The sequence below is a fragment of the Rhinichthys klamathensis genome, unplaced genomic scaffold (genome assembly GCF_029890125.1).
Source record: "Rhinichthys klamathensis goyatoka isolate OS25496 unplaced genomic scaffold, OSU_Roscu_1.1 h1tg000548l_1, whole genome shotgun sequence".
In the NCBI taxonomy this organism is placed as follows: domain Eukaryota; kingdom Metazoa; phylum Chordata; class Actinopteri; order Cypriniformes; family Leuciscidae; genus Rhinichthys; species Rhinichthys klamathensis.
In genome coordinates this window covers 32243-58359 of record NW_026607019.1, presented here as the reverse complement: position 1 = coordinate 58359, position 26117 = coordinate 32243, and the positions used below count along the sequence as shown (strand labels likewise).

The window sequence follows — 26117 nt, the reverse complement described above, 5'->3', positions numbered from 1 at the left end:
AGCTGGAATCCTGTAGACTCTTCGGTGTCTGGTAAAGTTCACCTGGCATTCAGGTGATGAGTCATAGCCTACAGCTGCCTGATCCCATCACTGGATGCCACTGTCGTTCAGACTCCCTGTGGAGAACGAGACGGTTGCTGGCTCCATCGTCATGACAGCCGCCGTCCTCGGCTGAGTCAAACAGGACACCTGACTGGGCATGTGGCTGTGAGGTGCGTGACGGCCGAGTGGTTGGGGGTTTAGGCCATGCAGAGAGGTCTGTTTTGATTGGGTTAACTGTGATCGCAAAGTTCACGCTCTTTGAACCGCATTGGAACACACTTTGGTTGGGTTTTCATTCCAGAGAGAGAGAGAGAGAGAGAGAGAGAGAGAGAGAGAGGGAGAGAGAGAGAGAGAGAGAGAGAGAGAGAGAGAGAGAGAGAGAGAGAGAGAGAGAGAGAGAGAGAGAGAGAGGGAAGCACAGTAGCAAGGACACTGCGTTGTGAATGCTCCACAGTGTGACAATATGATCCTAACAGGCTTATGTAACAGGGATGCCTGCATGCTCGTCTTCCAGCAGACAACGGCTGCACCGACTGTTATATAACTAGATCAGCCTCCCCACAGAGCCGGGCTGCGCCTGTGCATGGCATACAGCAGCCTGCCAAAGATAGGGAGAGAGCGAGAGACAGAGACGTAGAGAGTGAGACAGAGAGAAACAATGCTGCCTGCTGCAGGAACACAAAGAGTCAGAGATGATGCAGGAGTGTAATGTAAAATATATTATATCTGGTTAGTGACCTATACTTGTTTTTTTAATCCAAAACGTGCTGTTCATTTCCAGGTTTAAAGTCACCATGAAATCAAAATAGACAATTCTTGTTCCATAATGGAATGTTGCAGTATTTAGTATAAAATATTCTGTGCACATAATTTGTGTTTTTAATTCATGTGCCCTTATAATCTTTAATCAAAATAACTTCCCCTTCCTCTTGTCTGTTCTCTAATGATTTTTTTTTTTTGGCACGAGGGCGGGACAACCTGTCACAGCAGTCGCAAACCACGATTATCCAATGATCCAATCAATTCCCGATGGACAAAAAGTCCTGTCATTCATATTTAGTTGTTTGTTTCACTCGGATATACGTCACAATAGGGAAGAAAAGAAATCAGAACTTCCATTTCATGCCAACTTTAAATCACCAGTGTTTTTTTTATTTAGCTTTAAATTTTATTTCAGTTTTAGTTTGTGTAATTTTAGTACTTTTTTAAGTTGAAATTTTTATTTATTTTAATTTTCTTGTTAAAATTATAATTTTATAATTAAAATAATTTTGCTTCATTTCAGTTTATGAAAATGATTTTAGTTAGTTAACAATAATAACATTTATACCAGCGTGGTATTTGCAGAGTAATTTTTGTAAGGAATATGGGATCCTGTCAAACTGTGTATGTAAACATTTGATCTTGATACACATGCAATATAATACCTCAGAGTAAAATCAATAGGTTGAAATATATCTCACTTTGTTGGCAATGTACACCATCACCCTTGTAATATCGGATTTTTCGGTTACTTCCACTACCATGTACATCTGATCCTTCCCCCATTACATGGAGCTCATGTTTTCAAATACATTCCATAATGGTGGACAGAGATTAAATCTGAGATGAAATCTGATTGTGGAGGAAGAACTTCAGAAAGGATTTAAACATGGTAAAATGTGTTATATGGAGGTGATATATCTTATATAGCCATATAGTCAAAATATTGAATAAACACAAGCAAGTGGGGAATGTTTAGTGAATGAAATCTGTGTCATTTTCTTTGGGTGCAGATTCTGTTTGGGCCTAAATGACTATGACCTTTTTTATTCCCTCATAAGTTTCCTCTCGTCTCATGCCCATGTGGATAATTATTTTTTTTGCTCCTGGGCTTCAGAGCAGATAAACCCAACCGGGCGTGCATTAAGGCATCACAACCCTCTGCCACTCTGCTGCCAGACTTTGGGCCTTGTGGAGTCTAATGGGGTGGTAATGTTGGGTAAATGTTTCCAGCACACATGTGGCAGCAGGACCAAAACTCAATTAGCTTTGCTCCATACTGCAGTGTAATCCAATGTGCTAGGGTTTTACACTTAAAATGCAATTACACCTCTGACAGCTGCTTTCAGTCATAAGAGCAGCGCCTGCGAATCGAGTACAGTTGCTCTCAATATGATTTTTCTCTCAAAAAGATTTTGTTCTAAAATCCAGTTACAGCTAGTTTTGCAGACTCTCAAATGGTCACATAAAACAGGAACTCCCATGAACTAAAATTACTGTTTTTAAAACTTCTTTGGGGCTTGTGGCATAATTCCAGGAGCATGTTAGGAACACAGTATTCTCGCAAAGCCAATCAATGGGCCAAACTGCAGCTTATCCTGGTGTAAACCACACACTTAGACAAATCTGGCCGATATATATTGTAAACTGACTAATGAGTTTACTAGGTGTGTAAATATGTTTACAGTACATGGATATGGATAGATAGATATTTGGTGGTTAAAAATGGTGAGGGGTTTTTTTTTGTCCCTGAAAACTTGAAATATACAATTTTAATGATGCAGACAATGAGTAACTGATGCATAATTTCTTCAGCATAACTGTTGTTGTTGAAATGCACATCTGGACATCACATCCCATTGACAGCAGGTTGAGTATCAGCATTGTGATTTCATATTGGGTTAAAGGGTTCCCTGGAGATACACTTACCAGACTGGCTCTGGGAACTCAGGAGCAGAGAGGGTCAAAGCAGAGACAGAACATCCTGCAGCACTGCTGAGTCAGTGTGTGTGTGTGTGTTGGTGCTGAGGGAGTGAGATCATTTTGTTGATGTGTCTCTCTCTCTTGTTCATTGTTAGGCGAGCCTGCCAGAGAGGGAGAGTTTCCAGACAGGAGTAAGTAGTTTATATGAATTGATGAGGAGAGTTATTTTTCTTTTATGCTTCTTCCAAAGTTTGTTTCTCATATAGCAACGAGATAGTGTGTGTGTGTGTGTGTGTGTGTGTGCAACTCCGAGAGAACAAAACAATCCTTTAGATGAAGAGTGGGCTGGGAAATGATACAGTGAGAACACATTACTGTAGACTTCAGGGAGGAACACTGCATTATACAGACTCAAAACTCAATGTCCCTGGTGAACAAACAGCGTGGTTTGCTGGTCTTAGCTAGTTTACACTGGTGTCCCAAACTAAAAACCACTAAAACCATCAAATACAGTATACCAGTTGGTTAACATAATTATTAAAGAAAACAGGAAAGACATCCACATTTGGGGACAGTGAGTTTTTAATGTTTTTGAAAAGTCTCTTATGCTCACCAAGGCTGAATTTATTTGATCAAAAATATAATAAAAAGAGTAATGTTGTGAGATATTCAGAGTTGAGAGGCTTTTATAACCATGACCAGCAAAATAGCTTAAGCAGTTTTTTCCCCTGCAGAATTTCATTTTAGGGCATTATTGTGACATTAAAGTGACGAAAATATTCATCATTTTCGTAGTAAAATCATTAAAACATTGAAGAATGCTTCATGCTTCATCTGATTTCATCTAATACCATGCTTATTTTAGTCTGGCATGGAGAAAGACAGCTACAAAGCCCCATTTGAAAAGTATGGAGAGACGCACACTTATTTTTCTCCAACCATGTTTTCATGCGGTTTTGAGTTGGCACGAAGTACATTGTTCTTAGAACCTCTGTTTCATACTGGGCAGAGTCCCAAAATGCTGGACTGTAACAAGAAGAAACCAAAGGTTTCTGGCAGCAGCTATGAGACAGACCTGATTAAAAATGAGGACAAAGACAATGTGAAATGTTATACTCCACAACAGCAGCCAAAATCAACTGTACATTCCAGTAGCCAAACTGAGAGAGAGAGTTCTGTGACACAGCAGCTATGTGGATCAAGAGTAACGTACAGCATGTTCAGTCAATATCTCATCGCTAATTAGGAAGCTTTATCTCTGCAAACACACATTAGCTCGCTGTCTTTATTACTCAACATCAGAGTCATTATCATCTCTCCTCATTGGCTGCTAGCATTGGTAAAATATAGCCATTTCAATCCTCTATCTCTATGTAGTTAAAGTCTAATGAAAATAGACCCACAACCCATTTGAATTTGGTAATGTGACCGTTCATAAGTTTGAGGTCAGTATGATTTTTTTTAAAGGGCCCCTATTATGGATTTTTGAAAATGACCTTTCATGTAGTGTGTAACATAGCTCTAAGTGAATGAAAACATCCTACAAAGTTTTAAATCTGAAAGTGCACCGTATATAAAATTATTGTCTTTCAAAAGCATCATGTCCAGAAGACGCTGTGCTCTACAATGTGACGGTAAAGCCAGTTTTTTTTCCACTGCCCAATGACGAGCATGTGAAGAATCAGTGGTTAACCCTCTGGGGTCGGCGGTCTCGCCGGCGATACCAGCTCACTTTTTTCCTTATCAGTGCAAAAGAGACTCAAATTACTCTGTTGATTTTGATCTTACATATAAGTGTTGTACATCATTCGATCCTGTTAAGTTTGTATTTTTTTTGTGGAACCTCACAATAAAAACAAACTGTTGTGCTTTTCGCCTAATAAAGAAAAATAAACATGATGCGCGTTCTGCGTTCTCTCTGTCAGTGAAGTCCATTCTGAAACGCGTCCGAAAAAATGAACTGTAACTCTGCAAATACTCAGTCAAACAGGTATACAGGCACACAGGCATGAAGCCTGAATTATCTTCTTTTAAATGAAGTAATTTATATAAAAAACAAATTTTCTCATTTTATGTAATCTGTATGAAAAGAGAGAGATGATAGTCGTTCTCGTCTCAGGTCATTAAAGTTAATTTGACCATGCCCACGGAGCGCGCGCTCTATTCAAACACAAATGCTCTGAGGCGATCCACGCCCACATCAGCTGGATAACCCACCGAAAGAGACTCATATTTACGACGCTGTGAGGAATAATACTATCTTAATAATAATCCTGGAAAAAATTACCTCAGAAGTGCAGGTAGTTTCATTTGGAGGAGCAACGGATCCAGCCGAGGAATAGGTACATTCTTTATTTTCAAGTGCTTTGTTCTAATCGCGATATGGAATAGTGTCTGTAAACAAAAAGACTGTTTGAATATGAATCGCATTTTTGTGTGTGAATGAATGAACAGCTTTTACCTAACTATATTCCAATACTGAGATGAGTAAAAATCGACTGAAATATGTTGAAATAAAATATTTTTGTATTAGCAACGTATTAAACTGCAAATTAACATTTATATGTCCTAATCATAAAAACGATATGTTACATATGAAAGACAAGATGTCGTTTTTACTGTAAAATACCGCCACATCAAATAAGCTTGTTTGCTAAGATGTTATTATAGTGTTTGTTCGATTGTAGGCTATATTCAAACTAATTAATCCGCAACTGTGAAATATGTGATAAAATGTACACTTTAGTATATACAAAGAAAGATTCCATTTGAAATATAGTTAAAATTTTAATTGTTGTTGTAATTGTAACCTTTTTATTAAAATAGCAAAAATATATGTAGGCTACATATAAATAAATCTTAGGTAAATCTTAAAAGCTCAATATAAGCCTCCTCTTTAAATTATTTGTATTGTGTTTTATTAGTGACACATTTGGGATATATTCCCAAACTTTCTGTAAAAACAGTATGAGAATTAACTGCACAATTACTAGAAATGTTTATATTTGATATACCATTTGCAAGCACAATTTGAAAAATAAATAAATAATTGGAACTGTGAACCACTTTTGTATTATATAGGCATATATATATATATATATATATATATATTGTCATTGCATTCTTGTGGCTCAGTGACACACCTGAATGAAAGGGTCATTAGTATGCAGCCCCATTATGCGCTCATTATGCGGGCCCATTGTCTTCTCAGGTGTGAATCACAGCAGGTCACACCCCTGCGCATATTGCCTTTCCAAACAAAAAGTGTCATTTTTAAATTTAAACCAATCTATTGTTTTATGTGAATGATAAGGCAGGATGATTTTCAGATCATTTTGAAGAAAAAACTCTACGCGACAACATCCATTAGTCAAAAGTATTGTGGACACATATTTAGTATGCGTTTTGTGGCCTTATTTCAGAAACTTTAAGTTTTAGTTTTTTCAATAACCACGCATAAAAATATTCTCTCAAAAATACAAACATGTACATACATGTTGATAACATATTATGGTAGCCCTGTTTGTGCTAAATAGAGTGTAATTACACCTTTGCCAGTAATTTGTTTATAAGCAACTGAAAAAAGCACAAATGTCAGAGTATGTCAAAACATCTCAAGGACCCCAAAAACACTTTGGACCCCAGAGGGTTAAAATTTATCTTTACCTCGATACCACAGCAGTATAATCCTAAACTTTTGCTGTTGTTCGCTTTATTTTACTAACGACTGCTTCTCAAATCTCAGAGTTCAATGCAGGATTCGCAAACCGTTTGCTCTTGAAAGATGGTGTTCAAAATACTTAGTTTTGAGTTTTATATTGTGTTGGTCTCCTGCTAACTGGCTAACTCATGTTATCACTGTCTTACTGAAATATTTCTGCTAATCAGTTGTGGGCCACTATTACCTAAAACTGTGTCTATTAATGCAGATTGTCTGTCGTTCTCTACTAAATTAAGCATGCATGGAGCAAGATTTGTTTTTATCAACGTTTATGCTTCATCAGTCATTCACGCTAGAGCTCGGCTAATGTACGCACAGTTATTAATACAGTTTCCACATGTTCACCGCAATAAATTAGAAAAATACTCTGTAAATAAATAAGTACAAGTAAAATAATCAGTTTGTTGATGGACATGCACTTGTTAACGCTGATGGTGAGGAATTACAGTTGCAACATCTAATAAAGTACCTCAAACTGAGTAGTGAATCACTGAGAAAAGTCCTGCTCGAGTCGTCCTGGAGGTTCGGGTCATTGTCACGTCATTGTTTGTTACTGTGTTTAGTTTACGATGTAGGAAGCCTCGGGACAAGCAGAGCTAACGTTGTTATGGAAATGGTCGTTTTTGTTTTTCGACATGCGCGCTGTACACGGTAGACCAATCACAACAGACTAAGCTGTCTGGCCAATCAGAGCAGAGTAGCTCGCGGAAAGGAGGGATTTTGAGAGATTGATTCATCTGACGTAGTCTCAGCCTCAGACGTCACGCCCACGGAACGTTGGCTAAACGTCTGATGCATATGGTACACTTAACTGGAAACACTTCAGGAATGTCGAAGTCGTCATCTGATTGGTTGAATTTTATCGGATTTCCGGGGGGCGCGAGTGTCGCGTTTATTTTCGGTCCGCCGGGAAACAAAGCGCAGACGTGTGATTGCGGAAGAAAAACTAACGTTGTGTTTACATGAGTGACAATGAGCATTTATCAAGATCAGCTAAACGTAGGATTCTCAAAAGTATGCCTGGTTCACGGCATAGACTCTCTAAGTTTTTTTCTCCTTCTTTGATTTTTTATGCTGACTGACTTGTTGCACGCCGGTCTGTTGTTGTGGGGACATTTCCACGCCCCGAAACGTGACGCTGAACGAAACGACCTGTAATTGGTTGTTTTACATGTCGGTCAAACGGCCTTATGGGCGGGCCTTGGCCAAAGAAAGCTGCTATGAATTCCAGACCTTCAGCCGTCAGTCTGAAGGTCTGGCTACGCGAGACTACATCTGACGAGTCGTTTGAAAGTCATTGAAAATGTGGTGATGTGCAAATGTATATTATGATAAAATTAAACAGATTTCTCACCTTTGATGCATGTAAAGCTGTTGTAGAAGACTCCAAAACGACATTAGGAAACTTTAAAATAGCATAATGGGGCACTTTAATGTTTTTAAAATAAGTTTATTATGCCCAGCTTTGTTTTACAGTATGTGCACTTGAGTGCAGTTACAGTGTGCTTACCTAGAAGTAGTGGGTAATATAAGATAACTACATGGGTTAAGGTTAGGTTTACGGTTAATATGTACTTGGGGAACAGGACTGCAAAAATACAATAAAAACAGTAATAATGTGAAATATTATTCCAATTTCAAACTTTCAATATATTTTGAAATGACAACAGTTGACAATGGTAACAGTTGTGCTGCTTATTATTTCTGTGGATACCAGGATAATTGTTTTTTCATGATATTTGATGAGTAGAAAGATTAAAAGAACAGAATTTATTTGAAATAGATTTTGTTTTGTAACAATGAAAATGTCTTAATCACTTTTGACCAAATTAATGCGCCATTGCTGAATAAAAGTATTTATTTATTTCAAATAAAATAAATACTGTAAATAAAAATTCTTACTGACCCTAAACTTTTCAATGGTAGTGTATTTTCGGTTTTTTAATAATTAATTAATAATAAATATAATTGTGCGAGACTTGATTTTATCCACCTGGAACTGATTTGATTATAAAAGGTGGGTATATCAGTGTATCACACAAGATTTGAGACCCAAATGCAAGTTTGGAGTCAATTCATTAGTTAATGTTCATCCAAATAACTAAAAATGTAACAATTCTTTAAGAAAATGTAATATGTTTTATAAACCTAAGTTCTCTGCTGACCCCCAGCAGTACCTTCATGGACCCCTGGTTGAAAACCTATACGGGCGTAGACTTTCTGGCTTTAACATTATTTTCTCTGCCTCCAACTTCCATAGCAGAAAAGCAAAGTACAGTAGTTCAGTAAGTTGCTTTTTTTTATTAAAAATAATGAAGTTTTTTCTTTGAAATAACATGCAACAATGAATTATACACAATAAGACCAAGAACAAATAGTCAATTTTGCTCCAATTTCAGGTTATAGCCATATAGTATGCACTTATTTCCCTCTCTTTAAGAACGGCTCATGCCAGAAAATCTTACATACCATTAGCTAGTGTACTAGACCTTGGGTTAAAAGCAAGACCAATCCTAGAAATTGCATTAAATATCAATTGGAAACTTTTATAAACATTTCATGCCATTCAATGTTTAAACTTCAATGCTCTCATAAAACCACATGAAACACCCCATAGCCTGCCCACAGAGGGAAATAAAGCACTGCTGAGCTCTTGACGTCGACTCATGGGTTTGTAACACACCCACCTGGTTCTAAAGGAAAACCACAGAGAGTCATGGAACCCTGACCTACAGATACAGACCTCAGCCGTCTTTCTGCTGCGCTAGTGTTACACAAGTGTGCAGAAACATACTAACACTATTAGCAAAACACTATTGCATTATCTATGCTTAGTCAAGCTGCCAACTGATAAACCACACATTTGAGAAGAGGGGCCTGATTTTCAGGGCCCAAAAGCACTTAAAGGGATACTCCACTTTTTTTGGAAATAGGCTCATTTTACAACTCCCCCAGAGTTAAACTGTTCAGTTTTACCGTTTTTGAATCCATTCAGCCGATCTCCGGTTCTGGCGGTACCACTTTTAGCATAGCTTAGCATACATCATTGGAGTGGACAAGACCATTAGCATTTCTAAAAAAAAAAATGACCAAAGAGTTTCGATATTTTTCCTATTTAAAACTTGACTCTTCTGTAGTTACATCGTGGACTAAGACCGACGGAAAATGTAAAGTTGCGATTTTCTAGGCTGATATGGCTAGGAACTATACTCTCATTCCTGCGTAATAATCAAAAAACTTCACTGCCGTACCATGAGTGCAGCAGGCGTAATGATATGACGCAGCACCTGAAAATAGGCCACCTTCCTTCAACACAACGGAACTATTTTCAGGCGCTGCGTCATATCATTACGCCTGCTGCACTCATGGTACGGCAGTGAAGGTTCTTGATTATTACGCAGGAATGAGAGTATAGTTCCTAGCCATATCAGCCTAGAAAATCCCAACTTTACATTTTCCGTCGGTCTTAGTGCACGATGTAACTACAGAAGAGTCAAGTTTTAAATAGGAAAAATATCGAAACTCTTTGGTCATTTTTTTTTTAAATGCTAATGGTCTTGTCCACTTCAATGATGTATGCTAAGCTATGCTAAAAGTGGTACCGCCAGAACCGGAGATCGGCTGAATGGATTCAAAAACGGTAAAACTCAACAGTTTAACTCTGGGGGAGTTGTAAAATGAGCCTATTTCCAAAAAAAGTGGAGTATCCCTTTAACATTCAATACCTTCCTTATCCACAAGCCACTCATAACATCTCCAGCACTGAGAGGAATTTACGAAACACGTTCCCTTTTGGTATCGCTGCTTTTGAAACAGATTTTTAGACCTGTTTTTCGTAGTTTTCTCTGGCAATAGTAAAGTAACTTTTTTTTTGCTGCTAATGCTGCCAAAGGCTACACAATTGTGAGCATGATAATTGCTTGTAACTCGAAGAGGATTTTATGGTCAGTGAGGCCAGTTTGGGGCACTGAGACTAAATTGGGTAAACGAAAAAAGCATAAACATGGATGGAGAAAGAGGAAAACCAGCACTTAAAAGATTCAGATACTGATTTAATTATTGTTTTTACCTCCAACAATGTGTCATTTGAAAACTATGAAAAACTGCTGACATGAAATTGCATAACTGGAGTAGAATCAAGTAATTAAAGGGCACATTGTTTGAAGAGTGATGGCCATCAGTATTGAGAAATGCATGTTCTCCATGATATATAGATAAAATCAGCAGCACATCAGTTCCACCTGGTGGGCAGACAGCAAATAAAAATACAACCTTCTCATTCTGTTCTATGAGACTTGATTTAAATGGTCAGGAATATTTAAAGGGGTGGTTGATTATGATTTCACTTTTCTAACTTTAGTTAGTGTGTAATGTTGCTGTTTGAGCATAAACAACATCTGCAAAGTTACAACGCTCAAAGTTCAAAGCAAAGGGAGATATTTTCTTTTAAAGTCCCTGTAAAGGCAATTCTAAAAAAAAAATTCTAAACCCATTATAAATGTTAGAAATGTATTGCTAAAACATATTACAAAGACTGTGAACTGTGAAATACTGAATTGTGGAGTTAGACCGTTAAATAGTCTTTCACCATTGCTATTTTCCGGATTTTTTGGGCGGGGCTAAAACGGGGCTCGATGACGCACTGGAGCCCCTGGACACGCCCCTACTTGATGACGCACACGCACTGAGGCCACTCAATCGCGACTTACTGTCAGTACTATTAGTTACTACAGCCTACAGTTTGCTAGCTAGCTATGCCTTCGACATAGGGTTGCCACCTATGTCTGATAAAAAACCGGGACATATCGATTACCCGCCCAACTGGGGGGGGGGGGTGTTTGAAGACCAAAAATGAACGGTTGAACACCAAAATTTAAATTTTAACTGTAGGCCTATACACCGAATGCTGCGCAAAAATATATCCTATATTCGCGTATTTTCAGATTTTTCTTCATGATTTTTTTTTGCCCCTTTATTAAGCATTTAAAATATTCACAAATTATATGGATAAAATGGTTTTCTAAGGCCAAACACTATATTTCTAAGGCTATAGATGATTTATAGGCTATTATAAATGTTTCTGAAAAAGTAACGAGGCATTTTAATTGTTTATTAATAAACTAGTATTTTCTAAATCGGCTGCAACATATCTCCATCTCCGCTGTAAAGCAGATGCGCCTTTAGATAAGAAATTCATATGGATTACATAATCAGACTGTATTTTCTTTTGATTCGAATTTGTTCGTTTAAAAGTGGACATTTCAAGCTTTAGCCTATGGGCTTGTTTATTTTGAGACGCGATCCAGTTCACGGAGACCATAAAAGAGCGCGACTGATTGTTTTATTTTATTTTACAAAAGCACAACGTTTTCTTGTTATTGTGAGTTTACACAAATAAAAGTAGTTGCGAATGATGTATTGTTGCGAATGATGTTTATTTTCTATGACCAGAAATGATAGAGTAGTAGGCCTATTTTAAGTTGTTTCCACTGTTGATAGAAAAACGGAAGTGCTCGCGCCCGCGCCTCGTGCAGCAAGCGCGCTCCACACTCCGATTACATGCGCTTCTTATGCGCTTCTTGAGGCAGACTCGACTCACACTAGCACACACACGCAAGGTCTCTCGCTCTCTCCCTCTCTGCCGTTGCGCGCGCTACACAGTTTGAACATACATATTCACGTAGCCCTTTGAAAACCGGGACATTCAGTGTCCCGGGAGAGTGCGTAAATTTCCCGGGACAGGTTATTAAAAAGAAGGACAATCCCGGTAAAACCGGGACAGGTGGCAACCCTACTTCGACACGGAAATGCGTAGGCTACTACCTGGATGCGATCATGTACAAAACAGATCGGTGTCTTTATTTAAATTTCCTAAAAACGATCACATCAAGAAGAGGTGGATTAATTTTGTGAAGAGCCAACCTTGATGAAGAGCTGAGGATCACCGCCAACACCCGCCTCTGTAGCGATCATTTTACACGGGATAGTTTTATAAACTTACGTCGGAGACAACTGGGATTCACTGATAATCCGCTGTTACTGGTGAATGGGGCCGAACCGACTATCTCCCGCCTCGGCCTTCATCTCCCCGTCCCGAAAGCAGTATCCTAATCACCGTCGGCTGCTTTCCCGCGAGTGGGCGTGGTTTCAGCGCAGCCAGCGGACACGCCCCCAGCGTTTGAGAGCAGAGAATACTGCTAATTTTTTCAAGATTTTGATAGCTTATTTTATGTACTTGCCGGCTTTTTTTATCATTCAAATTTGTCTGGGTGGCTAATAACACATTTTTCTGTGGTGTGACAAACTCAGAACACATACTTAATTTTTACTTTACAGGGACTTTAAAGAAACTACAACAAATGGCTGGTAGGGACTACACAACATGACATCACTAACCCTAAAATTTACATAAACCCCAGCCCCGGGAACGTGATTTATAGATTATCATGACAGAATATGCTAATCAATGACTAGAAGATAACTAAGCTACATAAATTCATCAACTAACATACAGAAACGTCCTGTTGCATTCTACATGTCGTCACTTCTTCTTGAGTCTCTCCATAATTGTCTGACTCCGGTTTGAACATAAAAGGCGAAAAGTTTTAGAAATGTTCAATGCATGTCTGTGTGAGGTAAAAGGACTGTTGAAGCTCCGCCCTCTGAGCCGGGAGCAGCAGCTCATTTGCATTTAAAGGAACAGACACAAAACGGTGCTTTTTGCTCACCCTCAAAAAGTGACAATTTTAACATGCTATATAAAAAATATCTGTGGAGTATTTTGAGCTAAAACTTCACTTACACACTCTGGGGACATCAGAGACTTATTTTACATCTTGTGAAAAGGGCATCTAGCAAATTTATATTTCTAGCAAATACTATAATAAAAAATATTTATTTATTATTTCAAATTATTTATATATTTGTTGAGCCCTGAACAAACTTCAATCAATAATCTGACAAATTCCACATGCAATAATCATAATTTCAAATTTTGATAGTAAATTATCAGTCAGATCAATACAGTTAAAAGATTCGACTCTGGCTAACCAACCCATTATATGAGTTTATTGAAATATATACAGCATACACACTAATCAAACAACACCAATCACTGAAATAGTACATTCACAGAAACAACTGAAAGGGCAATATTGTATGAAAATTAAATGTTATAAAACAGCAAAGGCACTTCTCCACAGGTCTGAAATAAACCTGGTTGCTTTTGATAAGACGGGTAATCGCTGAAGGCACATGAAGAATTACTCATCTTGTATGTTGCTCCTAATAATAGACAACAGATGAACCACCATGCTTGTGTTAAACTGTTACTTCGGAAAAAGGTCAAATATACTTTATATATACACAGTACATACTTCACAATCAGTTTCTTCCAATGTCACAAGCATAGCACGAGCAATACCGAATGACTGGAGGCAGACACACCTACAATACTTAGTTATGAAATTTCATATTTTGCTTTCATAACACACGTGTGAAATATTTAACTAAATGCATGGTTTTCGTCAATTTTAAAACATTTTTGACCACAAAATCTTATGTAATTTAACTCCAGCATGTGCTTACAAGAAAAATTAACAAAAATAATTATTTTAGTCATTTAAAAAAAAACAAAGTGTAGTGTCACAGGCGGAAAGCTTAACGAATCAATTTTCGGGAACAACATCTACCCATTAAATACATAAATTATTAACACATTAACCAGCCTTGAACTGTTCATTTATATGTAAGTGCTATTTAATTTTTTCCCCACACTAAATTTCCTATTGCCACACTAAAGTACATTTTACTTAAGCATACTGCCAAACGACAAGCTAGATATGCTAACATGAGGCTCTGATGGGTTGGCAGCACCATATTATATTAATTTGGATCAGTGATCTATATTACAGCACAGCCTGTAGTTCATGGAAGTGCTGGAGACCCTGGTCAGGGTGTGTGACCTCACGGTGGAGTATGGTGTAGTGAGCTGTACTGGGGAAGGGTGTGTCAGATTGGGCTTATCTCCTGGATGCACACGTTTTAGGGGCTCTACAGAGGACCTGGAGTGAAAACAATCCCCTGTTCAAGCCTCCCAGTGCACGTGGGTTCCCCACGGTCCTCTCTCCCAGTTACTTGAGAAAAAAAACGTGCTAAATCAGAGTGAAATTGTATATTACAGAGAGTCTATTGTACAATGCATTGAATAAGACCCTGATGTTGAAATGCTATCACTGTAAAAAAGGTTTCCTCTTCAGGTAGAGTAGGTTTCTAGCAGCAGTATTATGCATATTAGTATTCGTGGCTGACCACTATGTCTCTAGGATAGTTATTGAGTTTATTTGTTGCACTAGAAATGTGTGGTGTCAGATTTGAGTAGCATACACCTGTTAAACTGACGAGTAGTGCTGTTTCCTTAATGCAATACAAAATAAACTAGCAATTTTGACTTTATAAAACACATTTATAGCAATATTGTGTTTGAAATGACTGCGAAATAACCCTTAAGGACCATGAGAAGTGAATTATTGAGGGTATCGACAACACAGTAGAAGCAATAGAATTTATATAACCCATTTACTTCATGTATCCATCATGTGTGGGTACAAAAACGTAAACAATAAAAAAATGGTGTGCATCAGGTGTCAAGCCTCAATGAAAGTACTGAGAAGCACCCATAGTAAAATCTAATGATGAATGGCAACTTTCTGCACAACAGTAATCCTCACGTGTCAAGTTACTGAAGTGTCATTTTTGTACTTTTTTTCTTTTTAATACGTCACGGAATCATATACTTTTGTTTTTGTCCATGCAATTTCATAAACTTGTAAGTACCTATTCGCCTTATGATACTAGTCATGAATGGTCCGTTTCAGATTTGAATTGCTTTCAATCGTGCTATTTAACGGTTTTTGGGATTGTAATATTTCGAACACAACACAACACAGACAGTTTGAATGGGAGTCTCACCCACTCAAGCTCAGTTGAACTCTCGATTGGAGAATATGAGAGGAGCCACAAGCGTCCACAGGTAGAGCCCCAGACTCAGCCAGCTGGAGCAGATCTTCACCCACACTGCAGGCATAGTGCTCTGCATGATCTGAGTGGTTATTTCAGGTCTAAAGATGGATGTAAGGGAAAGGCAGAAAAAACGAAAAAAAAAAAAAAAAAAAGTATTTAGACCTGAGCCAATTTATGATGCAGTTCTGTTCTATTCATTGTAACTGCATGAAATAATAACTAGTACATTTTTACAAAGTTTCTCCTTTTGTGATCCACCAAAGACCAAAGGTATAGGATGACATGATGAGTAAATATTGACAATTTCCATTTTTACCTTTAAACTATACCTTTAAAATATAATAGGACATTTTTTTTAAATTACACTTTGTCTTATATATATATATATATTATATATATATATATATATAGATAGATAGATAGATAGATAGATAGATATAGATAGATAGATATATAGATATAAATATATATATATATAAATAAAAAAATAAAGATGAACTCACTCCAGTGGTCAAGTTAAAGAAGACTTTACTTGACTTGGTCAACGAACACTTACTTGTACCAGTTAGTGAGAGTCATCATGATATAGAGAGAGGCCAGAAAGAGGTGGAAGTGGAAAAATGAGTAGTTGTATGTGACGCCTTCCTCCTCGTTATCCACAACACGCCGCAGACCGTCTTCACCCATCTCCTCTCCTCCCACAGAGCCCTTTCCCTCTTCGGTCTGCATCAGCCTGTTCACCTGAGCGTTACTGGATGAACGAATGCTAAAAAGAGAACATACACATGGACAATGGCATGATAATGTTCACCTCCCTCACATTAATATTTATTTGATGATAAGCTAGATTGGGGGGGGGGGGGGGGTTAAAGCGAGAGAAAGTTTTTTCTGATGTGGTGAAAAACATTTTCATTTAAAAAACATGTATGCCATATAGTATTATACTTTTGAAAGAAATCAATCCTTTTATTTAGCAAGAATGCATTAAATTGATCAAAAGTGACAAAGACTTTTAAGCTGTTACAAAAATATATATTTTTCAAATAAATGCTGTTCTTTTGAACTTTCTATTCATAAATGAATCCGGATTTGGTTTTTAATATGGTTTCTAAAAAAGAATTAGCAGCACAACTCTTTTCAACATGGATAATAAGAAGAAATGTTACTATAGCACCAAATCAGCATATTAAAATGATTTCTGAAGGATTATGTGACATAATCAGTAATCTTAAAATATATTAAAATAGAGAACAATTATTCAGAATATTAATATCTTACAATATTCATTTTTACTGTGTTTTTGATCAAATAAATGCAGCCTTGACGAGCAAAACAATACCCATTTAAAAAACAATAAAAAAAAAGTACCAACCCCAAACTTTTGAACAATAATGTATATATTAGTGCCACTCAAAATTCTGAGTGAAAATAAACAGAAATCTGTGGTTGAACTGTTTCCGAAAAACCTAAATAATTGTTGATACAAATTGAAAAATATTTAAGATTCTGCACCATTTCTAGTCACTACTCAATTAACAGATTTATGACACTGAAAATGTTGAAGGTTAAAGTTACCATCTAACTAACATTTTTTTTATTTACTTGCCAAGGCAATTTTGTACTCACATTTGCTGCTTGGCAAATGTTAATTATGAACCTTGCCTACAGGTGTCCATATCTGACACCACTGATCAATCAATCCATCTCTGGTCCATGAAAAAAAAATATTCCGAGGCACTCACATGGTTAAACTAAAAAGCCTTTAAAACGCTGGGCTAATTCATTAAAACATTAAAAGGTTGATCAACACGTTTTGGCAACAAAGAACATCCCATTCAAGATTCTTAAACTATTAGCAATTAGTGAATCATCAAAACAGCTGGCTAACCCATCTCTGGATCAATTAATTATAAATGTTAAATTGTAGTGTACAATAAATCAGCATGGAAAACCACAGTTAACTACAGAAGCTGATGTAGAAATGTAGATGGTCTTTATGCATTTTAATAACAAATACTAATAGTAAAGAAGAGCTGTGAAACACACAAAAATCTAAATCACGTTCACATTTTTTTTGCTTAACGTACCTGGCATAAAAGGTGCAGAAGAGGAAGATAACCAATCCCACAATGCCTTGAGCATCCCACCACTGCACCATCCCAGGGGAGCTTGTGGGCATTGCCTCAGTTGTGCTGATATTGGACACCAGGCTGAGCAAACTAGGGTTACATTCACGATCTATGGGTAGAGTCAAAAAAATAAATGGTTTAAAAGTGAACATACTAAACCATAATTAATCACAATTAATCACATACTTCACAACTAAACTATTGGTGTCACATTTTGTAATGCTTATTTGGATTGCTAATAGGTATATTTACTAGATCATAATATGCATACTAGACCATAACAGAATGTAGGTAAAGAGGGCTAAATTCATAATCTGGATTCTAATGGGTAATTTGGCTTTATTCTGTAAGGAGGCTATAAAGGCTGAGCATCTCGTGTTTATGACACCACAAAACTCACCAAAAAAAGTATCAACCTGAGTAGGTTCTTAATGAAAGCTCGTAAAATGAGAAGAGGGACCAAAGTCAGGTATTTTCATCAGAGTACATATTTTCTGAGATTTTCTTGCGTGACTTACTAGGATTGTTGGTCATAGCGGACCAGGTGACATACATAGTGTACAGGGTAATAATAGAGGACTGAAGCAGACCAGACTGAGGTGAGGCATCCTGCAAACACATGCAAAAATAAAGAAACATATTTAGTTAAGTACACATCAGATTTTGTAAACACCAGTGAAGCTTGTATGAAATTACAGAATCTAAACTGCAGATTTTCAGTGAAGAAAGCTTGTCTGTTGTGGCAGGCCTGCATTAATATTCTGAATGCAAAGGAGGGAACAAAGAAGTTTCCTTTAAAAGACAAAAGCTGGAGGCTAATGCAAATAGTAGATGACCTTCAGTACAACGGGGAGACTGTTTTCTTATGCACGTTATATAAATCAGCATTCATGTCAGGATTTGTGTACTGAGGCAAAATGTTACATATTTCGAACAGCTAGTTAAAGCGGTTTTGTCATTTCCTGTATGTTGCTTCACATTCAAGGTCTTTATGCTGCTTAATATCTTAAAGGGGATGTCTAATGCTATTTCCTGCATTCTGACTTGTTTACACTGTTAAATAGTTGGATTCTCATGCTAAACATGGCCAAAGTTTCAAAAAAATAAGTTGGACGTATGACGGAGTATTTCTGTGCGTGTGCCAAATACACTCCTACAGGATTCGTAAAAATTTCGGAATGTTTTTTTCCGAGTATGGCCCTGTATGATATAAAAGGTGGAATTCCTTGTATGGGCACTTCTCCTGGAAGAGTGCGAGCACACATCAACCAGAGCAAGAACAACGCCCATTAACGTGATTAGATCGGGTTACGGAAGCCGCCGGCGGCCGGCAGCGGTCGTTATGTTTTTAGAGCACGAAATCAACAATGTCACCAAAGAAGTGTGCTTTTGGTTGTGAGGGAAAGATAACCTTGTTCAGCTTCCCAAAGAACCCAGCGTTAGGGGAACAATGGATGCAGTTAGTTTTTCCGTGGCAGTAACGGAGTTGTGCAAGTGTGTTTGTTTGTTCCCAGCATTTCGGTGACAAATGTTTTATAAACAAGGCCCAGTTCGACGCTGGATTTGCAGATCGTTTGAAACTGAAAGATGGAGCGGTCTCAGCACTAAAATATCCCGGTCATGAGTCGGAATTGCAGGCAGTAAGTAACATCAAATGGCTGTGTTTTGTTGGCAATCGGTGCGTAAGTGCATAAAATGTCAACACAAACGTATAGTGAATCAAAAGTTATCCAGCCAGGGATAATGCGATGATGTATTGTGCGTGACTCTTTAGCTCCGCCCATGGCATGGCTGTTTTCGGAAAGAATCGGTACAGACTCTTCGGAGATATGAAGGATGCAATACTACTCTATAGGTCCTCAAGATTAACATGAGATTGCCAGAAACTGTGTGTTACGTCCCCTTTAAAATGCTTTCTTGGCCTTTAAACAATATGTTTTTAAATTTGAGGGAAACGTCACAGAACGCTGCTTGCTAAATGGACCTCATGAAAATAATCCCAGAAGGTGCTCTTTGGTTGGGTTTCAAACATAAAAATGAGAAATCCAAAAGCACTTCTTTTAGTAAAAAATGTTAAAAAGCCTTTGTTGTTTTGGCTAGTCATTTACCAAAACTACACACTGATTTCACCATTCAGCCTTCCTTATGCTGGGTTCAGACTACACGATATCAGCCAAATGTTGGCACAATCCGTTTGACGTAGGATATTGTGGTGATTCGTAAACGACAATGGCCGTAGAGACGCAAGAAACGATTGTTTCATCTCATAAAGAGTGTCATAGTGGAAGTTGACCAATAGGAGCACAGAAGCTTTTCCGAATACAGCTTTTAAACATGGCGAAACAAAAGAGAGATGATGGAATTGGTGCTGCGAGGTAGAATCATGCAATGGGAGGAAAGGTTTGTGGATCTATGGCAACAATACTCCTGCCTTTATGATGTTTCTTCGAGTGTCTACCACAACTGAGTGAATAAAGATAAATGGCGAACGATAGGCTCTTCGAAGCGGCACTTCAGCAACTTAATGTTTAGCATTAAGATAACATGCCGCTTCGGTAGTTTGTTTACGGAAATCGGTCGCTAGTTACGCCTTCTCTATGACATCACGCACATCGATAAAGATGGCAAGCGATGATTGGTTTGGAAGCAACATGCAGCCTGACATGTTTCTTATCCGTGACACGACAAGAATTTAGGGGTCAAAATCGCATAATCTAACCCCTTTTCCACCAGCAAGAACCAGGTGCTAGTTCAGAGCTAGTGCTATTGCCGGTTCGGAGCTGGTTCGACTGACGAGCTTTCTAAGAACCGGTTTGGCTTTCCACAGGCCAGAGAGCCACCACAGAGCCAGGTCTTACGTCACTGTATACATCTCATGTTGCCCAGCAACGCTAGCGCGGCAGCGCCAAACACAAACACACTAGGCTTGTTCAAGATGCATCGGCTTCTCGCAGACCGATTGGCGCATGACATCAAAGCACTGCAAAAGCGATCGAAAAGCACAAGGAGTCGTATGCTCTCCACACACTCCCGCAGCTCCGATGCATCTCGAACAAGCCTTCTATCAACAATGGCGGTCGTTGCGTTACTATTGATGCTCATGGCTTTGCGAACCTAACGTACATCGGCATCCAAACACGGCGAATACAACGCGTTCATGCAGCTTACCGTGACTTGCATAAACGGATATTACAATCGAGCTGCTATTAGCTCAATTAGCTGCTATTTAAAAAATGGCGGTCACAAGTTTCTGTTCGTCTTGTTGGTCACGGTAACCCCGCCCCCAGCCGCTGACGTAAGCGGTTCTTACTTCTAGACCAGCAATGATTTGGTGCTACTTTAGAACCACTTTTACTGGTTCGGAGCTGGTGCTTTGGTGGTCGAAAAACAAAGAACCGATTTGAAACTAGGCTCTGGCTCCGAACCAGCACCAGCTCTGCCTTGGTGGAAAAGGAGTAACAGTGACTATCGTGACAGGCAAAAACATTGCGTAGTCTGAACATGGCATTAGAGTGCGTTTCTGACACACTTTATGTAAAAGAAGTGCCTTGGAATTTGTTTTTGTTTTATTTGTATGTTTTAACATTTTTTTGGAGGGAATTCTGAAGAGCAGAAATGAGACAGAATGAAAAGTACTCTGATATGTGCTTTAATACTTTACCTGCACTTTTGGCAGAATGGATACCACAGATATGATGACGCAGAGAATAAGGTTGAAGCTGATAAAGAACTTGTGTTCGGCGCAGTTGTCGGGTTTGGTGTAGTATAGGTAAAACAGCACAATCGCAGCAAAGGCAAGGGCGTAATGCAGGATAGTGAAGAACAACAGACCTGTAGACATAGGATATAGTCTCATGTTTCTTTCTCGGAAAAGAGTAGATTGGGACACACCTCTTTGCAAGCCTATTGTGATGAACAGGATGTCTTACTGTGTATCTGCTCTCTACATACCTGAGAACCAACATTTGTTGTTGCCCTCCTCAGCATTCCTAACCCACACCTCATTCCAGGAGTGGGCAAAGTCAATTAGGAGGATGAGCTGGATCAGGATGAACATGAAGGAGCCAACAATACCAAAGTAGAACCAAACTGTAATAAAAAAGAATAAAAGGAAACAGCTGGAAACAGTTGTGCATGTGGAAATTGCATACATGCGTCACACCCATGCGTATGGACAAAAAAAATCAACAATAACAACACTGGGATATTTCTCAAAATATTTTCTTTTGTGTTCTGCAGAAGATAGAAAGTCATACAGGTTACTCACATGATAGTGAGTAAATGATGACAGAATTTTCATTTTTGGGTGAATTATCTCTTCAAACTATATTTATAACTAGGCTTAATAAAACATGCTTCTCTGAAGGGCCCATTTTTTCATACTTAGACTCACAATGAAGCATACTAATGTCAAGATCTTGTTTTGGAAGTTACCCATGACCTCTGAACACAATGTTCTGCATCTTTAATTCCACACCTTGAGGATTCTGGCAAGACAGTAACAACGCATTCTCCCTGCTAATGTAATATGCTATGAAAAAATAATAACATCCTATTCTACTTTCAATACCCATCTTTTCCCATGCATCTCAGAGCATTCAAAACAGTCATTAAAAAGTAATCGACTTTTTCCCAGCAGAAAACCAGGCATTTTATGCATCCCTTGAAATTGAGCCCTGCGCTTCTGGCTTCCCAAAATAACATTATCATGTTTTTGCTGCATTTAGAGCTTAACATCATTGTCATGCTGTCATTGTATTTCCCTTTGTGAATATATGTTTTATTATGTTCTGTTAAAGGAAGAGTTCAACCAAAAATGTACCATCATGAAATGTGCCATCCGGGATGAAAAAGGCTCCAACAGTGATGCCAACTAGGATCAGAAACTTGAAGAACCAGAAGCTGTCGACAAAGTATTTAATAATAAAATCAAGCTAATTTAAATTCATGTAGTAAACATTACAAAAAAACAAAAAACAATAGCAGAATAAATGAATGGTCATAAAGCACAAGTCAGACCTACCCGTTCTGAATAGCAGCACGAGGGTCTTTGCTGCTTTTTACACGAATCATGATTGCAGAAAAAAGGAAAAAGAAGCACGCCATAGCAAAGCACATGCGGTAGACTGATTTGTAGCCGACAATCACGTCACAGTTAACATGGTTGTCGATCCCTGGTATTGTGGTCCCCCCTTGACAAAAGCCAGGAATCTGAAGAGACATTAAAAACAGAGAAAATCAACACAATGCATTGAAAGCACACGTGAAGTGAATGCGCACTGATGATGGACCCACCTTGCGGAGCTGCGTCTCCATGCCCGGCAAGATCATGATTACAGACACCAGTGTCCCCAGCAGGAGGAAGAAAGAGAAGACCAGCCGGGTGACGGTGGAGTTGTTGGAAGAAGGACAGCAGCCACAGAGCAGACATGGAGCAGAGCCACACAAACATGAGGCCTGTAACATGGAAAGAGTAAAAGGAAGAGCAATTATATCACCAGTTAACATGGGGTAGCATATTATTGATTAATTGCCACAATTTGCCAGAAATCACAAACAATCTGGAAAACATTTGAAACTTTAATATACAGTGTGCAGAAAAAGATTTCTAACTAGAAAATAGATGTACTGCACAAAGGTTCTACAGAGGAAACATACACTTTCAAAGTTTGTGGTCAGTGAGATTTTTTAAAAACGTTTTTGAAAGTATCTAATGCTCACGAAGGCTGCATTTATTTGATCAAAAATATAGTAAAAACAGTAATATTTTTTAAATATTATTACAATGTATAATCTTCAATTTGAATGCGTTTTTAAAATGTAATAATTTCTTCCTGTGATGGCAAAGCTGAATTTTTAGCATCATTACTTCAGTGTCACATGATCCTTCAGAAATCATTAAAATAAGATGATTTGGTGCTCAAGAAACATTTCTTATTATTATCAATGTTGAAAACAGTTGTGCTGCTTAATATTTACGTGTAAACTGTGATACACATTTGTTTTAGGATTCTTAGAACGTTCAAAAGAACAGAATTTATTAGAAACAGTAATTTATTTAACATTATAAATATCTTCAGTCAGTTTTGATCAATTTAATACATTCTTGCTGAATAAAACTACTGACTGACCCCAAACTTTTTGTATCAATATAAAACATTAATATTAATCACAATCGATTAAAGTATATCTAACCAATTCCAGCTCCTACGTTCCGAATGTGGTGATGTGTGATTTATTCGGTTTTTGATCAATTTACTACTTTTACTTCAATACAGACTGTAGACTAAAACACTTGTATTTTCCTTTTATTTCTTATATGTAATTGATATGAGAAAAAAAAAATCATATCAGTATTCAGCATATTCCCTGTCATTATTGTTGTGAGGTGACAACTGATATACATCAGGTGGTGCAACCATGTAAATTCTTGATTTAAACTAACAAATAATAGGTCAAAGTGTGAAAAAATGGCTGAAACTAGATTGTGAAAAGTTATTTTATTGAATGCATTTACTGGTATACTTGTACAAGTTGTATGATTATGTTTGTGTCTTTAAAAGTAAAGATACTAAATAAATAAAGTACACAACCACAAAATAATAATGTGTTAGGCACTTTGACACTTTAAGGGTTACTTTGCTAAGATTTCACTTATAAATACAATGAGGAATATATATATATATATATATATATATATATATATATAAATAAAATTTCAATGTCTGTTTTAATGATTTTTAAATTCTTTTTGAGCCCGAATAATTCCTTTAGTGAATCAGCTGCAAAAACAATTCACACAGCATGTGCAAATAAACATCATTTTATTCTAAGTGAATTATCCCCATGCAAGTATGAAAGATTGAAGCATTTTATAAAATCAATGCATGTTTTGACTGTTGTAAACTTAGAGTATCTTTTCATGAATATATATAATATATAAAAATGACCAGAGAAAGAAGGATTTGTTGACTCTTTAAGGCAGGAATCAGTCAGAAAATCATTGCTAAAGACTTTGGCCTTCATAAATCCAGTCATGCATATTGTATAAAAGTTAAGGAAATTCAACACATGACTGTTACTCATACTCAGAGTGTTGGTCGAGTGTTGGTCGGCTGAACACCAACTCCCCAGCAAAAAACATTATTGCCACTCATTTCTATATTTCTCAAAAACTACCTGTAGTAGACTGAACTGGAAGACTGTATTGAGAACAGATCAGAAAAGGTCTCTCTTACTGGCACAAATATTAAGTGTCAAATTAAAACAATGCTTTGTCCCATAACAAGTAACCCATCCTCACTAGCTATAATATAAAGTGTTGGGAATATTGTTTGGCTATACTTAGAATAGATTTGGCTGTCATGCAGTGTGTTTTGTACCAACAAGTAGTAGAATCAATGTCAGTGAAATAATAATTTACAGACAATGGGTCATTTACAGAATGTTGCATGGCATGGAAATGCAAAAGCCAAATTCAAACTACAAAATTTCTGAAAAGGAAGTGGTGTATTTTGGACCTGTCAGGTCAAAACCCTGAACCTAAAACCAGCAGATGAAAGCAGTTCAGTCAGTTAACATTTTATATATATTTGTTTTTATCATTGAACTGAATTAAATAAAAAAATTCATTCTTAATGTGTAAGTTTCAATTCTTTGAAAATGGGCGTTGAACATTAGTACTGGTGAACCCAAATTGTTATTCTGAAAACCTGTATAACCTGAACTACTATGAGCAAATCTTATAAAATAAACCGCATCGAAACTACAAGAAGAATAAATCTCACCGAATGGTTCATTTAATCATACATTGTTATTTGTTATGAAGCCATGTGGGACTTGATATATAATAGATCTCAATGCAAATATGAACACACTTCCGTGTTACATTAGTTTTTTTTTTCAGCGAAAAGCTCTCCGAAATTACACATTTTCCAATACGTTAATTTTTTTATCACTACGTTTTCTTAGTTATATTAGTCTGAATTTTCTGTTCAGATAACGATTTAGCGACGCTGTCAAGTGGCAGCTCAGTTAGCTAGCTAAAACGTGGGAAATTAAACAGAATACTTACACAGCTCGCAAGAGAGCACAACGCCATACAGGCTCCCATTTTGTATTAAAAAAATAAACAACTCCAAACCGTCAGAACTCAGAAGACAGTCAGTGAGATGTGTTTCTCTTATTTGGTCAAATGATACTGGTATTTGAAGATAGCTATTGTAACAGGCATTTGACAACTAATGATATTTCATAATAAAAGTTTCTCTTTTTAAAATACATTATTAAAATTGTGAATCTTAAGTGCTTACGTAGTTTGATGATACATAATTCCAGGTTTTTAAATAATAAAAACATAGAAGATTTTTGTAAATTACTACATTTATATGTTCTCCCATAAACTCGGTTTTATTTTTATATAAATGTATGCTTCAGTGTAGTGTTACATTTTTTTATAGGGGTATGTTTATTGTATTTTAAACGATGTATATATTACTAATAATTTTATTTTACATTTT

General features: G+C 37.3%; 1 protein-coding gene across 3 annotated transcripts; it reads right to left on the bottom strand.

Moving 5' to 3' along the window:
• Window positions 1-456: 456 nt before the first annotated feature.
• Window positions 457-25782, bottom strand: serinc2l (serine incorporator 2, like). 3 transcript variants are annotated; one of them, XM_056238911.1, is made up of 11 exons: window positions 25673-25782; window positions 22894-23055; window positions 22622-22809; window positions 22421-22500; window positions 21550-21687; window positions 21260-21429; window positions 18117-18207; window positions 17557-17707; window positions 16026-16235; window positions 15419-15567; window positions 457-640 (listed from the first exon to the last, which is right to left on the bottom strand). In XM_056238911.1, exons 1-10 carry the CDS (start codon window positions 25709-25711, stop codon window positions 15429-15431), a joined length of 1368 nt encoding a protein of 455 aa, XP_056094886.1. In that variant the 5' UTR covers window positions 25712-25782; the 3' UTR covers window positions 457-640; window positions 15419-15428. The 3 variants fall into 3 exon arrangements, with proteins under 3 accessions (XP_056094886.1, XP_056094887.1, XP_056094884.1); XM_056238912.1 differs by having other exon boundaries at window positions 15423-15567; XM_056238909.1 differs by lacking the exon at window positions 457-640 and having other exon boundaries at window positions 14607-15567.
• Window positions 25783-26117: the final 335 nt, after the last annotated feature.